The sequence below is a fragment of the Mobula birostris genome, chromosome 5, assembly GCF_030028105.1.
Source record: "Mobula birostris isolate sMobBir1 chromosome 5, sMobBir1.hap1, whole genome shotgun sequence".
Taxonomy (NCBI): domain Eukaryota; kingdom Metazoa; phylum Chordata; class Chondrichthyes; order Myliobatiformes; family Myliobatidae; genus Mobula; species Mobula birostris.
The window spans coordinates 156,948,462-156,965,242 of record NC_092374.1 but is presented as its reverse complement, the minus strand read 5'-3'; the positions used below and the strand labels follow the sequence as shown (position 1 = coordinate 156,965,242).

At 39.1% G+C, this 16,781-nt stretch overlaps 1 protein-coding gene across 14 annotated transcripts in view; it reads right to left on the bottom strand.

The window, feature by feature from the left end:
• The window catches only part of mycbp2 (MYC binding protein 2), a 225,403-nt gene that overhangs the window by 41,740 nt on the left and 166,882 nt on the right, over positions 1-16,781 (bottom strand). For 11 of the 14 annotated variants that reach the window (XM_072258758.1, XM_072258761.1, XM_072258765.1 and 8 more), the window contains 7 exons: positions 15,887-16,056; positions 12,977-13,221; positions 9,098-9,265; positions 8,831-8,988; positions 7,035-7,258; positions 5,422-5,571; positions 457-617 (listed from right to left, as the gene is read on the bottom strand). In XM_072258758.1, coding sequence (XP_072114859.1) covers positions 457-617; positions 5,422-5,571; positions 7,035-7,258; positions 8,831-8,988; positions 9,098-9,265; positions 12,977-13,221; positions 15,887-16,056 — 1,276 coding nt within the window. The remainder of the gene's footprint in view (positions 1-456; positions 618-5,421; positions 5,572-7,034; positions 7,259-8,830; positions 8,989-9,097; positions 9,266-12,976; positions 13,222-15,886; positions 16,057-16,781) is intronic. The other 3 variants (XM_072258771.1, XM_072258763.1, XM_072258764.1) reach the window with 1 other exon arrangement.

Sequence of the window (16,781 nt, the reverse complement as noted above, 5' to 3'; positions counted from 1 at the left end):
AAAGTATTAAAGAAATGTGTCATCTTTAACTTTATGCCTTTTGGAAATCAAGTCATCTTTTAATCGCTTAGCTATTCACAGTAACAAAAATTTTGACCAGGGGTGCACAAACTTTTGCATGTCACTGTATACTTAACAGCTGCAGCATGGAGTTCTGATTATTGGTATTGAACCACAAAACTCTTACAGGTCAGGCAATTACAAGACTTGACCAGTAGCATGTGAATCTTATATTATCCCACAAAATATGACTTTGGAATGATTTTGCAAACCAAGTTAAAATGATTTGAAATTTCCTACTGAAGAATTCATGCAAAATTAAAATTTTATATTTAGATCTAAAATTATCGGCCAAAAAAGTGAAATTCAAATTGTTATTACCCATTTTTGTATACAATCCCTGAAATTACATAAAGGAAGTAATTTAATTCTATCAGTAGAAGAGCAATAACCTACCGTAGAGCCATCTGTTGCAGTGAACTGCCACTGGGGAGTGACATCATTAAGTCTGAAATAGTTTGCAGGAGGCGGTGGAAAGTCTGAGGTAAAGGATGAGCTGCTTCCCCAGCAATCACAATATCAGACAATGGATGCTCACATACACCAGTATCTTTCTCCTTAGTTATAACAAGAATAATGGCAATTAATGGCTTCAACATAGAAAATTATAGAAACATAGAAAACCTACAGAACAATACAGGCCCTTCGGCCCACAAAGTTGTGCCAAACATGTCCCCACCTTAGAAATTACTAGGCTTACCCATAGCCCTCTATTTTTCTAAGCTCCATGTACCTATCCAAAAGTCTCTTAAAAGACCCAATCGTACCTGCCTCCACCACTGTTGCCAGCAGCCCATTCCACGCACTCAACACTCTCTGTATAAAAAACTTACCCCTGACATCTCCTCTGTACCTACTCCCCAACACCTTAAGCCTGTGTCCTCTTGTGGCCAGCATTTCAGCCCTGGGAAAAAGCCTCTGACTATCCACATGATCCATACCTCTCATCATCTTATACACCTCTATCAGGTCACCTCTCATTCATCCTCCGTCTCTCCAAGGAGAAAAGGTCAAGTTCACTCAACCTATTCTCACAAGGCATGCTCCCCAATCCAGGCAACATCCTTGTAAATCTCCTCTGCACACTTTCTATGGTTTCCACATCCTTCCTGTAGTGAGACGACCAGAACCGAGCACAGTACTCCAAGTGGGGTCTGACCAGGGTCCTATACAGCTGCAACATTACCTCTCAGCTCCCAAATTCAATTTCATGATTGATGAAGGCCAATACACCATATGCTTTCTTAACCACAGAGTCAACCTGCGCAGCTGCTTTGAGCGTCCTATGGACTCGGACCCCAAGATCCCTCTGATCCTCCACACTGCCAAGAGTCTTACCATTAATGCTGTATTCTGCCATCATATTTGACCTACCAAAATGAACCACTTCACTTATCTGGGTTGAACTCCATCTGTCACTTCTCAGCCTAGGTTTGCATCCTATCAATGTCCCGCTGTAACCTCTGACAGCCCTCCACACTATCCACAACACCCCCAACCTTTGTGTCATCAGCAAACTTACTAAGCCATCCCTCCAATTCCTCATCCAGGTCTTTTATAAAAATCACAAAGAGTAAGGGTCCCAGAACAGACCCCTGAGGCACACCACTGGTCACCGACCTCCATGCAGAATATGACCTGTCTACAAACACTCTTTGCCTTCTGTGGGCAAGCCAGTTCTGGATCCACAAAGCAATGTCCCCTTGGATCCCATGCCTCCTTACTTTCTAAATAAGCCTTGCATGGGGCATCTTATCAAATGCCTCGCTGAGATCCATACACACTACATCTACTGCTCTTCCTTCATCAATGTGTTTAGTCACATCCTCAAAAAATCCAATCAGGCCCGTAAGGCACGACCTGCCCTTGACAAAACCATGCTGACTATTCCTAATCATATTATACCTCTCCAAATGTTCATAAATCCTGCCTCTTAGGATCTTCTCCATGAACTTACCAACCACTGAAGTAAGACTCATTGATCTATAATTTCCTGGGCTATCTTTACTCCTTTTCTTGAATAAGGGAACAACATCCACAACCCGACAATCCTCCGGAACCACTCCTGTCCCCATTGATGATGCAAAGATCATCGCCAGAGGCTCAGCAATCTCCTCCCTCGTCTCCCACAGTAGCCTGGGGTACATCTCATCCAGTCCCGGCGACTTATCCAACTTGATGCTTTCCAAAAGCTCCAGCACATCCTCTTTCTTAATATCTACATGCTCAAGCTTTTCAGTCTGCTGCAAGTGATCACTACAATCACCAAGGTCCTTTTCCATAGTGAATACTGAAGTATTCATTAAGTATTCTGCTACTTCCTCCGGGTCCATACATACTTTCCCCACTGTCACACTTGATAGGTCCCATTCTTTCATGTCTTATCCTTTTGTTCTTCACATACTATTATTTTCAATCTAGCAACAACATTTCTCAAATTTTATTATCTTCCAGGGAAGAGATACTCAGCACCAATCTCAATAGTACCCCTGGTACAAAAGGATATAGATCAGATTAAAAGTTAGCTTGGCAGATAGAATTTCATCATGGCTGGTGCCCGAGTTTGGGAAGTCAAATAAGGGCAGGACATTTACAGTAAATAGTAGGGCTCAATGGATGAGCGCTTAGGATTCAAGTCCATAGGTCTTTGAAAGTGGCGACATTGGTGGGGTTTTTAAGACAGATATGACATCCTTGCTTGAAGTATATACAGGAAGTTTTATTTGTAGTTCTGGTCATTGCGTTGTAGGAAGGATACAATTGTGTGGAGAAATGATTCACCAGGGTGTGCTATGGATTGGTAGATTTTAGCGGTATGTAGAGATTGGTTATGCTGAGCTTGTTTTTTCTTGAAAATGAGGCTGAGAGATGACCTGATAGAAAGGTAAATTGGATACATAAAATCTTTTCCCCATTTTCATAATACTAAGAATAAGAGACATAGGTTTGAGGGTCAGAGAAAAGCCTTATACGGGGGATCAGAATTGGTGGTAGGTATTTAGACAGGAACTTGAATAGGCATGACATAAGAGTGATACAAACCAAATGCAGACAAACAGAATTAGTATTAATAGGCAAAATGATTGACATAGCTCATTCTAAGCTGGCTGCTGAAGTTTTTGAACAATTTACAATTAAATTACAAATAAAGGTTATTTGTTAGGTGAACTGGTAGCAGAAAAAAAGGGTAAAATACTGTAAATGCATATTGTTAAAACAACCCTCATAAACCACACATTTATAGCCTGGGGGAACCATTTAATGCACGACGGTAGAGGGCCCCTGGCTTTGTACACCCTTTATTTGGTGCCTAATTTGTCAGTACCTAGACCTTATAAGTGACTGTAGTTGTCACTTGTACTTCAGTGTTCATTTGTGAACAGATACTTACATTAAGGGGTGCACTGAAGCCAAAAAAAAATAATCAAAGAATTTTATTTGCAAGGCAGAATCCCAATGCACTACTAATTTCTGTTGCTTTTTCCCAAAGTCCATTTTATCTCAGAGCAAAAGTTTAATACAGCCAAGCTAATGAGTTGAATTTTTTTTAAGCTTACAGCAAGACAACAATGCTACCTATTGACCTTGAAGAAAGCAGCTTAAAACAAACATAGTCAAGCGCTTTCTTTGCAAGCTCAGTTGAACTAAAACTCAAAATGATCCTGAGCACTGGGGGCAGTGATGTCATTAAAATAGTTGAGTAGCCAATTGTGTTGAAGAATTCGCTCATTCAGCTAAAGACAATCAGCATTTTTTTTTAAGTCAACCAATACAGAGGGCAAAATAGTAATTGGAATACACAAGACAAAAATGAAACATCACACATCTCAAAGATCAAAAGTTCAAAGTAAATTTATTATCAAGTACATATGTGTCAGCATATACAATAGTGAGAATCATTTTCTTGCAGGCATACTCAAATCCACAATAGAAAAGTAACTATAAAGGAATCAATGAAAAACACACCAACTTTGGCATTCAACCAGTATCCAAAAGAAAACAAACTGCAAATACAAAGCAAGACAATAATAAATAAGCAATAAATATTGAGAACATGAGATCCTTGAAAATGAGTCCCTAGCTTGTGGGAATATTTCAATGATGAGGCAAAAGTTGAATGAAGTTATCCTCTTTGGTTCAAGAACCTGATGGTTAGAGGTAGTAACTGTTTCTGAACCTGGCGGTGCAAGTCCTGGTAGCAGCAGCGAGAAGAGAGCATGTCCTGTGTATGGTTGGGAGGGTGGAGGGGGGTCCTTGAGGATGGATGCTGCTTTCCTGCAACAACGCTCTGTGTAGATGTGCTCAATGGTGGGGAAGGTTTTACTTGTGATGGACTGGACCGGACTGTAACCACTACACTTTGCAGGATTTTCCATTCAAGGGTACTGATTTTTCCATATCAGGGTGTGATGCAGCACGTCTATACACTCTCCATTACACATCTATAAAAACTTGTCGCAGTTTCAGATGCCGTGCCAAATCTTCGCAAACACCCAGGGAAGTAGAGGCAGTGCCGTGCTTTCTTCATAAGTGATGGGCACTGGACAGGTCCTCTCAAATGATAACACTGAGGAATTCAAGGTTGCGACCCTCTCCACCTCTGATCCTCTGACGAAGACTGGCTCAAGGATGTCTGGCTCCCCCCACCTGAAGTCAATATATCAGCTCCTTAGTCTTGCTGACATTGAGCAAGAGGTTGATGTTGCGGCACCATTCAGCCAGATTTTCAATCTCCCTCCTATACACTGATTTCTCACCACCTTTAATTCGGCCTACGATAGTGGTGTCATCATCAAACTTAAATATAACATTGGGACTGTACTTAGCCAGGAACAATGCCCTATGAGGTACACCTAGAACTATTCAACTGAGGGAATTGCCATCCACATGAAAGTGCTTTTTGTTTAAGGGCAAGAGCGCTTGCTTATTCAACATGTTAAAACTCAAACCTTATGTATCCAAGCATACAGCAACTATTTCAGGGTGTTTTGCAGTGAGACTAGATTGTAAATAATCAAAAGAATTTCTCTTATTTCCTTTGATTAAAACTGAAGACAGCCGGTGTTTTACTCATTGCAAGAGGCAGATACACTGACATCAACTTAAGGATATCCACATCAAAAACAGTAATGTGCAATGATTCTGAAGTCCTATCAGTTCAGAGAATACAAATTACATTACTTTTGCATCAATTTCAACAGTGAAATATGGAATAACAATATGAGGGAGGAACTTAGTAGGTCAAGCAGCATCTGTGGGGGATCTATCAATGCTTCTGTGGTTGAAACCTTGCATTAGGACAGTTGTATTTCTCATTTCATCTGGTGCAAATACATTAAAATCCTGAAATATTTAACTAACCTGTTCTCCATTCTCTTTGTTCACTTTGTTATCATCAACTTCTTCATCTTCTGATTCCAAGGGAGCTGGAGTCAGAGATGCCACAAACTGCCAGAGAATATCATGGAGAGCAGTTGTCTGAATTACACTGCACAACAACCAATTGAAGGCCTGTTCAAATGGAAGAAAAAAGACACAAAATTAAGGTTTTGTTCATTCAGCAAAACTTCAAAGTATTGATTAAATGAAACTAGTATAATACCTTAACCATAAGTGTTGATCATTTATACAAACCCCATTTCCAGAAAAGTTGGGATATTTTCCAAAATGCAATAAAAACAAAAATCTGTGATATGTTAATTCACGTGAACCTTTATTTAACTGACAAAAGTACAAAGAAAAGATTTTCAATAGTTTTACTGACCAATTTAATTGTATTTTGTAAACATACACAAATTTAGAATTTGATGGCTGCAACACACTCAACAAAAGTTGGGACAGAGGCATGTTTACCATTGTGTTACATCACCTTTCCTTTTAATAACACTTTTTAATCGTTTTGGAATTGAGGATACTAATTGTAGTAGATTTGCAATTGGAAATTTTGTCCATTCTTGCTTGATACAAGACTTCAGCTGCTCAAAAGTCCGTGGTCTCCATTGTCTGATTCTCCTCTTCATGATGCGTCATACATTTTCAATAGGAGATAGATCTGGACTGGCAGCAGGCCAGTCAAGCACACGCACTCTGTGTCTACAAAGCCATGCTGTTGTAACCCGTGCAGAATGCGGTCTGGCATTGTCCTGCTGAAATAAGCATGGATGTCCCGGGAAGAGACGTCACCTTGATGGCAACATATGTCTCTCTAAAATCCTAATATTCACCTCAGAGTCAATGGTACCTTCACATACATGCAACTCACCCATGCTGTGGGCACTGATGCACCCCCATACCATCGCAGTGCAGATATACTTTTGCACCTTTCGCTGATAACAATCTGGATGGTCGTTTTCATCTTTGGCACGGAGAACTCGACGACCGTTTTTTCCGAAAACTAGCTGAAATGTGGACTCATCTGACCACAGCACATGGTTCCACAGTCTTTCGGTCCATCTGAGATGAGCTCGGGCCCAGAGAACTCGCCGGCGTTTTTGCATAGAGTTGATGTATGGCTTTCTTGTTGCATAATACAGTTTCCAGTTGCACTTCTGCATGCAGCGACGGACTGTGTTGAGTGACAATGGTTTTCCGAAGTACTTCTGCGACCAGGTGGCTATAGTTGTCACAGTAGCATGACTTTTCTTGCACTTTTCAATCTTATTTTAACTCTGTCCCAACTTTTGATGAGTGTGTTGCAGCAATCAAATTCTAAATTTGTGTATATTTACAAAATACAATTAATTTGGTCAGTAAAACTATTGAAAATCTTTTCTTTGTACTTCTGTCAGTTAAATAAAGGTTCACGTGAATTAACACATCACAGATTTTTGTTTTTATTGCATTTTGGAAAATATCCCAACTTTTCTGGAAATGGAGTTTGTACTTCTTACCCAGTAAGAACATTAACTACATACTGTTGAATGCAAAAAGTTCAAGCAGACATAATGAATGAAAAGAGTGATCATTATACTGACCTCCAGAGCAAACACTCTGCAAGCAGATTTCCTTAGGGCATGTCTCATTGCCATTTCCAACCCTTCTAAATCATGGTGCTGGATGACAAATGCTAGAACAGGCCACTGGAAATTTCTTTCTCCCTTGGGCAGAGAACTATGAGCCGAGATCAGACGAGAGAGCTCAGGAGATGGATGCCGAAGGAGAGATGACCCCACTTCTACTCGAGAAGAAAATTTAGTAACTAAAATGTTTAAACATAAATAAAACACAATGACATTTTTCAATTCTGCTTACTTTAATACACGTCCTTCTAAACTTGCAATGACTTGCTATGATCAATCCAAACTTTGATTAAATGTGTTAACAAGAATTACACTACTGTTGCATGGTGAACCAAACTAATTGAAAAAGTACAGTTCCTACTATCCAACACAGCTCTGAACCTCCCACAGATCTACCAGTTTGCTACCAAGTCTTTCTTACCGTGGCTTCTACCCTGAGACTTTGATTCACAAGCAGGCCAAGCTTGAGGAACACATCTTTCAACAACACGGCCTTTCAGACAGTCCAAGAATTTTAGACTGACATTTCCAGTTCCATTATTTTCTTGATTCATCTTTTATTTGTCCAATTAGCATTTTTATAGCACTATCCTTTTTAGTAGCTAACTTCTCTGCAGACCTCTCCCTTTGTTTTTCTCTTTATTGCATCTATTGTTTTATCTACTTTTCCCTGGTTTAAAATGAATCCAAAAATGTTAATGGTTCCTCTCCAGACTGCTCCTGACCCAGATATTCCAGCATGTTTTCATTTTCAGATATTTAAGGAATTGCAGTTTGTGACGATAAACTATGATTTTATTGGATAACATAAACAAATCCAGTAACAGTCTTGAAGAATCACCAGAAGCTCCAAGTATCAATGTCAACTAGAGTTAAATATATGATCATTGTACGAAAAGAAAAATTAAACAGAGCTTCATACATCTAGATGCTCAAGCAGATGTTTAAGAAAAATATACCAGAACTAAATGTTCCAACCAACAACCCACAAAAATTTCCTTGACTGTTTCCAAACTCACTCCAAATTCTCTGTTTGCTATTTAATTTTGTCATTGAGCCTATTTTGATGAAAGGTCCAAATGAATTCCTTACAGCAACATCTGATGCCCTGCAAATCTGTGTTTGATGTGTGTGTTCTGCTACCACCTAAATCTAATCTGAAACGATCAACATTTGTTTTAATTATTTCATCAATATGATTCAGTATTAAATACCAAGCACACACCATCTTACTCTTTCATAGGGTCCTAGTCAAAATGCCTTTTTGAATCTGTTTTCCCACAGATCATATAGCCTTTTTCTGCCTCATTACTCTGCAATATTTTTGTTTTCTGATAAGTTTAGCACAATTACTAGTTTTTAGCTATCACTTTACTTTCAACACTAAGGAAATACACCTACAAAATTAAAATGCCTATTCACATATGCAAAAGATCTTATGCCAAAAATCATTGCTTAATTCACATGCAAGATAAATTGTTATTAAATGCTGGTTCTTTTGAGTTTTGGAATCACAAACTTCTGAATAATAGTGCATATACCCCGAACTATGAAGTAACTGTGTATAAACACATAAATAACAGAAAACATTATTAGCCTTTCTTATTAGACACAATATATACTCTTTAGGTTGTGTACATTAGCTCATCACCAAGCTGCTAATTGCCACTGAGAGAGAGCATTTTATGCATCTTTGAGGTAAGAAACACAATAATTTCTGCATTATCACAATAGCCTCAGAATTGCCTGACCTGCATCACCACTGTTGACTCTGCGCCTGGGAATAGCTTTCACCCGGGCAGGTGATGTTGAGTGTTGTTTGTCGTACTCTGATGCAACAACTGAGTAAGATCGTTGGAAGACATTGCGCTTTGTTGTATCATTTTCCATTATAGGACTTGTTTCAAGACTATAAAAAGGTAGAATCAATGTACCATCAAAAATAACACAATAATATGCACAGAGGTTCATGACACTCAATCAGATGTAATGAATAAACAACTTTACTATGGACGTACCTGGGAGGCATTGATTTCAGATTAGTTTCAGGCTCATCAAAGACATGAGGGCAAGCATCTGGTGTGACTGAAATGTATGGTGCTGGTACAGAGGTGGAACGAAGATATCTCATTTCATCTTGGAAAAGGTGATCGTCATGGTAGCCAGCAAAGTTTTCTGAATGTTGTCTATTTGGCAAAGTTTTACAATTGTGAATCAAAACTGAACTGCAGCAGAAATAAAAGGTGTTTTCTAATTTTAACACCTACTCAACAATCTAGGCATGTTAACCCCAATAAGTAGAAGTGGAGAGGAAAATTAAGTTAATTTTAAGAATAATTTTTACTTTGTGAATGAAACTCAATCCAAATCAAGTGAATAAATCCGAAATGCCTTTTAATTTTTTTAAGTATTTTTTTTTTAAGATTATGAGAACACTCAGTCCTCTTTTATTGTCATTTAGAAATGCATACATGCTTTATGAACAAATGGAGTGTTTGATGTTGTATTGCATCAGAAAGAATTGGACTTCTGTTAATACTAAGAATCTCTCAGGCAAGGCAGGCAATTAATCATATCTCTCCAGGCTGTTGAGCTTGGTAAGCTAATAAATGAAACATAGATTTTATCAATTAATGTCCAGTGACCTTTTTGCAGGCATTTATGGGGGGGGGGGCGGGGGTAACAGATCCAATGCAGTACTGGGAAACAATACAATCTATTTTTCATATCTCTAGGAAATGACCTTTCCTAATTTTCTGACAGTCAAGTTTCTAAGAATATATTTTTATGCAATTCTGTAAACAGCTATATACTGGTAATAAAAGCAGGTAATGTCTGCTTCATATCAAGAATCTGCTTTTTAAAAAAAATTCTACCTATCCTTGCTCTGCTCCCTGTTACTTATTTAGCAAAACGGCACAGAGTAGGTCCTTCTGGCCTTGTGAGCCATGCCACCTCAGCTACTCTGATTAACCCTAACCTAATCACAGGGCAATTTACAATGACCAGTTAACCTACCCAGTACATCTTTGGACTGTGGGAGGAAACAGTGACACCCAGGGAAGACCCATGCACTGCTCAGGGAGGATGCACAGACTCTTTGCAGATGACGCTGGAATCATATGCCAAACTCCAACACCAAGGTATAATAATGTCATGCTATCTGCTGTTACTGTGGGCCCAAAATATTGCAGGCCCACTTCAAAATGGTAAATTTAATCAGAAGCCAAAACCAGGGAAGAGATTTGCCTTATGCCAAAACTGTGTAACACGCTGTAAGGTTTCACTGCTAATGTAATGGCCTCTCTGTAATGTTTCACTGCTAAGGCTAAGGTAATGGTTTCTCTGTAGCAGCAATTTTTGGGTTATAACTAGAGGTAACAGGGACTTTGGAATGTATGTTACCAATGAGAGGGGTGTTGTTCTTTCTTGTGGGTCTGGAAGAGGGACTTTCATGGTGTTTTGTTGGGGAGAGATGAAGAGAGAGGACGTGAATGGAGAGAGTTGGTAGACTGACAGGTGGAGTAGACTGAGGGTCCGAGGGTCGGCTACACTCGGAGGATGATGGCGGGAACAAATGGATGAAACCGTGAGCTCCAATATTTTCGCATTAAACTGTTTCATGAGAATAGGCCCTTTTCTTTTTTTTTGTTTCTTTACTAACCATATGGTCAAATTAGGAATTATAAAACTCAATCATTTAATCGCATGCAAGGGGTTTCTTCTTTCATGTTACTGCTAAGGCTAATGAAAATGGCTTCTTTGTTATGTTAGAATAAAATGGCTTCTTTATTATGTTAACTGCTGAGAAAGTGCTTCTCTTTCCCAGCTTGTTTGGGTTATATTACTGATAACAGCATTGTATTCATTTGTTAACCAATTGGGATAGATGTTATTCTTTCTTGTGTGTCTGTAAGCTATTGTTTTTCGCGGGGCTTTGGAGCAGAAGGCGCGATGGGGACAGGGAGAGGAGACGTGATGCTGTAAGCTGGGCGGTGGAACGGACCCCAAGCGGGAGTCCGAGGCTCAGGGTCTTTGTCGAGGAGAGGAGACGAAAACAGACTTGTGTGGAGTGTCTGGTCGACCACCGTGATTGGTCCCAGGCGGCGGGTCGAGGAGGTCGGAGGGGATCGAATGGTGGAAAGAGGACTCCGTTAATTGAGCTCCAACTGTGTGCATGAAGTGCTTGAACTTTGATAAGTTTGGCGCCTTTTACTTTCCATTTATATTTTCTCTCTGTTAATTACATAGTTCCAATAAGATCTTTAAAGTGTAATCATTTAATTGCATATGGTGTATTGTCTGTTATTTGGCGGGGTGGGGTACATCACACAGCATCCACACAAACTTGATTACCCAGTTTGGCAGGGCCGAAGGCTGCTCCCCCTAGATAGAAGCAAGCAGAGCGAGCCTGAGGCTTACCGGGGGCTACACGCATATTGTGCACTGTTTGTTATTTCATGGTACTGATTTGTAACAGGGGACACCTCGCACAGCGTCCACCCAAACGAGATTTCTTAAATTTGGCCAGGCCAGGGTACATCATCCCCTAGATTAAGCCACTAGCCGAACCAAGGGTTACAAGTGTCATAGATTTTGAAGCATCAAACTCGGTTTGGCATATTTTAGGGTTTCTTTCCTGAACCCAGGCCCCTGATCTTTGAGCTATGAGCCAAGTTAGTGATTGGCTGACACAATAGCGAGGGAAAGTAGGAAATTTACTACAACCCACTGCTTAGGAATGGGTAAGTTGTGATTAAGGTAGAGGCTCTAGGTGGAAAAAAAGACCAGGAATGTGTACTATCTCGCCAATACTCCGAGCAGCTTCCACCTCAACAAATGACAACTGGTTCAGCTGGGAGGTGCTTGGGTTGTTAAGTTATAAGGCAACATTAACAACATGAGAAAGTGCTTCGTTTAAGTAGGAAGGCGGAACTGGATCCAGTAGAGACACCTATGATATAACTGAGAGAGAGTATAAAGTATTTTAACATTTTTTTGTCTATCAGGCATACTGCTTCCACTACCTTTGCTCTATTATCTGCTAGGAAGCAAAGGATGTCAAATAGGGAAATGGCACACATGTATTACACTGTATTTAAAGAATTTTTTTTGAGAATGCTAGATTTCCCATTTTAGCAAGTTGTTAACACCTTAAAAAATCAGCCAGCAGGTTCAGTGAAAAGGAGACAAGTCACGAGTTGGAAACCTCTAGAGCTTGCTGCCCAACTTATGGTCCTCTGCAGTTTGCACTGTATGAACTGATTCTCATCATCAGCTTTTGCTATTTTATTGTACTGGATATGCATATTAATTGGCCAATTAACATACCACTGAAAGTTACTGCTGGAATAATTTAAGTACATTCTTAAATAGCTTGTCAGTTGTCGATGTACTGTAAAGCAATTCAGTAACCCCAAAAGGGGTATAAAAAAAAAAAAAATACTCAAATTTCATGCCGGCTGTCATGAATTAGTTTGAAAAAATTATGGTAGAAAAATATGTGGACATGCAAAAGCCAAAGAGTAATGTGCCAATTGATTGAAATGAATGAGGTATAGATTATATTGACTGGGAAGAATGCAAGTTGCAGAAGAAGAGACACACAGGAAATCCATTGAACAGATGAAGCCGAGAAAATTGACTTAAACTCAATGTAACGGTGTTCCTTCTTGTTTAAAGATCATCGTCCCAAAATATCATGTTTTATATGCCAGTTGTTGCCAACTCTGTTGTGTTTTATTTTACATTTCCAGTATTTGCATTATTTTATCTTATTTACTACACAATTCAAGTTATTTCACAAATGTCATTATTTCATGAAAATGTGTGTACAATCTTGCAATGTTACCAGTTTTAGCAAAGGACCAGTTTTGAGCAAATATCTTGTACTGTACCTGGCAAGCGTCTGTAGATATAGGCATGGATACTTATTGGACAGTTCATCAGAAACGCCCTCTTTCAAACTTGGAAGATGTGAATGGAAAGGCCTTGGAGGTTGGTAACAAAGAATATTTGGTTCTGCTGCACTGCTCAGTGACAGCAAGAACATAGAATTTGCTTTTATCACTTGATGAGCTTCCATGGAAGGCAGGGCCCGTGGAGTCTTCACCTGCACAGGTTTTTTCCTAGCTTGTTTAACCTGGAAAGGTAAAGCACCAAACTGACTGGATCACTATTCTCCCTGAATCACAAAATCAAGTGAAAAATCAAAGCACAAGCATTTATTAAAAAGTATTATTCCTGCATTTTAAAATGCACAAATCCAAGATATTTATTCTGCTCTTGATGAATATCAAAATGTGAGTGATGATAGACAATTGCGAGAAAAAGTCTGCCCACTATACGAAAAACACTGAACATGAATGGTGTTCATGGTAGGACACCACGGAGGAAAGGTGTTCATGGTAGGACATCACGGAGGAAACCACTGCTCTCCAAAAAAAACATTGCTGCACATCAAAAGTTTGTAAAAGACCACCTGAACGTTCCACAATGCTTCTGGGACAATGTTCTGTGGACAGATGAGACAGAAGTTGAACTTTTTGGCAGAAATGCACACTGCTTTGTTTGGAGGAAAAAGGGTACTGCACACCAACACCAAAACCTCATCCCAACTGTGAAACATAGTGGAAAGAGCATCATGGTTTGGGGCTGCTTTGCTACCTCAGGGTCCGGATAGTTCGCAATCATTTAGGGAACGATGAATTCAAAATTGTATCAAGATATTTTACAGGAGAACATCAGGGTAGCAATCTATCACCTGAAGCTTAATAGAGGTCAGATGATGCAACAAGACAATGATCTGAAACACAAGAGTAAATCAACAACAGAATGGTTTAAAAAGAAAATTTGTGTTTTGGAACGGCAAAATCTAAGTCCAGATGCTGTGGCATGACCTGAAGAGGGCTGTTTATGCAAGGTATCCTAGAAATATTGATGAACTGAAACAGTTTTGAATGGAGGGATGGTCTGAAATTACTCCTCACCACTGTGCAAATTTGAACAGCAGCTGTAGGAAATGTTTGGTGGAGGTTATTGCTACTAAAGGAGGTTCTACCAGTTATTAAATACAAGGGTTCACATACATTTTCCAGCCTGGACTGTAAATGATTAAACACTGTGTTCAATAAGGACATGAACAAACAATTGTTTGTGTTTTACTGGTTTAGGCAGATTGTATTTGTCTATTATTGTGACTTAGAAGATCAGACCACATTTTATGAATAATTAATACAGAACACTTAGTAATTGCAAAGGGTTCACAAACTTTTTCTTGCAACTATAACAGTGGTAGACAGCACTAGATCTGAAAGCCACAATCAATCAAAGGAATGCTAGTATGGCAGCTTCAGTACCTCTGAGGGGTGTTAGTGTTCATCAATAATCAACAGATAGGCAGCGGAATCTTGAGATACCACTAGGACAGAAGCTGCATGATGCCTTAGTTTTACTAAAGCTTCTTTCTAACTGGACCATACAACAAGTCTTCTACTGATCATTTATTCTATACTCCTTACCCTCCTTCAAATTGGTAAATCACTGTCCGTAACGAGAGAGATTATAAACAAAAATATAACCGATAGCTCAAACCTTAATTATTCAATTAGTTGCCATTAGGAAAATTTATTCTTTAGACTTCTAGTAATCCCTTCCCAAATATTTCTCATTTAAATCCTACATAAAAGAATTCAGTGCAACACACATTCTGACATGCAAACCAAAATGGAACATCAATTTGTGTATAATAACATTCATTTCTACTTCTTTTTCCTCAGTCAATGTTTGCATGGCTGTGTTGAAAACTACTTCACTTGGCTCTGTGAGACAGTATTCTGGAAAGCTGGGGGCCAGAGCTAACAGACTGGTAACTTATTCTAGCATATTGTTTTCATTTCAAATTTCAAAACTCAGTATGTTTTACATTTTGATTTATCTGAGACGGGTTAATTTTACAGATACAGCAAGTTTTTAACCCCTAGGGGCTAGATTCAAGATTGTGCAATGTCACTTCCTGTACACAACTGTAAAAGCAAACAAAATGATTGTTACTCTGGGTCCAATGCAGTACAACAAAACCCCAAAAATAAAGAACACAATCATAAAAAAAAACAATAATTATAAAAATCATAGATGGAGATATACTCCCTCAAACCAACTATCAGTACCACACATCATTAAGTCACCATGGTCTCACAGAGAAACAGTGATACATTGATCAAATGCAAACTGTTCGTACTGCTGTGTGAAGTGATATGGGAGTGGGGAATCTTCTTTTGGGATAGAGTTTAATGCATGTTATCAATGGAAAGTCAAAGTGCTTTTGCTCTGAAATCTCTCTTCTGTTTGGTTGCCCTGGATGGCAACAGTCCTGCTTACAATAGTGATAATGAATGTAGAAAGATATCCATAGAGAATTCAATTTTGGGGAACTCATATTTCTACAAAATACATTTTAACTTTTGTACCATTAAATTAATGGATCGCTAGACACTATTTTAAAGATCAACACCTAAAATTAAATATGTAGTTAATAGTAAATATGGACTATGCACCAATTTTTGCGAACACACTATCATACAGTACATTCATAGCTGTAGTGGGCCAGCCAGTAAATGTGATGGTGTCCAAAAATCACAGGATTAGTACTAATTAAAACTGGATACACTAACAAAAAAATATCTGTTTTTACTAATAAGAACCAAACTTGAAATTTACATCCGATCAGTGCACAGTCATAGGATGGATTATTTTCGCACAATGTGCTGTTTAAAATGCAAAGGTTAATTTCATCATAGAGTACATACCTTTTCACGAGCTGCAGCTTGTTTTTCCCGGAGATATTTCTCCCTGCAACGGTCACATACTAGATACCAGGTGCTTCCTCCAACACCTCCATCGCCACAGTTACCTGCCCATCCTCCACAGAAGTGACCAATGCTATTATACCCCTGTCCTCCAGCATAGCGACCACAACCTTTATCAAGATAAGAAGTCTTTATAGATGGAACCGGATGATAAATTTAGTAAATCAAAGAAAATCAATTTAATCACAATGCAAAAAGCCATACCTAAAATAGCTGTTTGTCTAAAAGCAAATGACATAGGAGCAGTACTAGGTCATTAATGGTATTAGTCCATGGCATTTAAAAAAGGTTGGGAACTCCTACTTTAGGGAATCCTGCACGAGGACTCACAGGTATCTTTAGATTTTTGAATTTTCCCCCCCCCCCTTTAGAAGACAGTCTATGCTTTCGTTCCTTCTACCAAAGTGCCACTTTGCCCATTCTCCTAATCTGTCTAAGGAAGTCTGCAGATTCCCTGCTTCTTCAATATACCTGCCCCTCTACCTATCTTCATAGCATGCGTTAACTTGGCCACAAAGCCATCAATTCCATCACTGGGGTACAATGTAGAAAAGCAGTCCCAACACAGACACCTGCAGAACACCACTTGTCATCAGCAAGTTATCTGAAAAGACTCCCTTTATTCCCACTCTCTACCTTGTGTCAATCAGCCAATGCTCTAATGAAAGAAAGATCATTACTAATGATGATACTAATGATCAGTATTAACCATCTCTTCAGCTACCTCTTTCAGAACCTTCGGGTGTAGTCCATGTGGCCAAGGTGATTCATCTACTTTCAGATCTTCCAGATTCTCAAGAACTCTCCCAAGTAATAGCATCTGCACTCGCTTCTG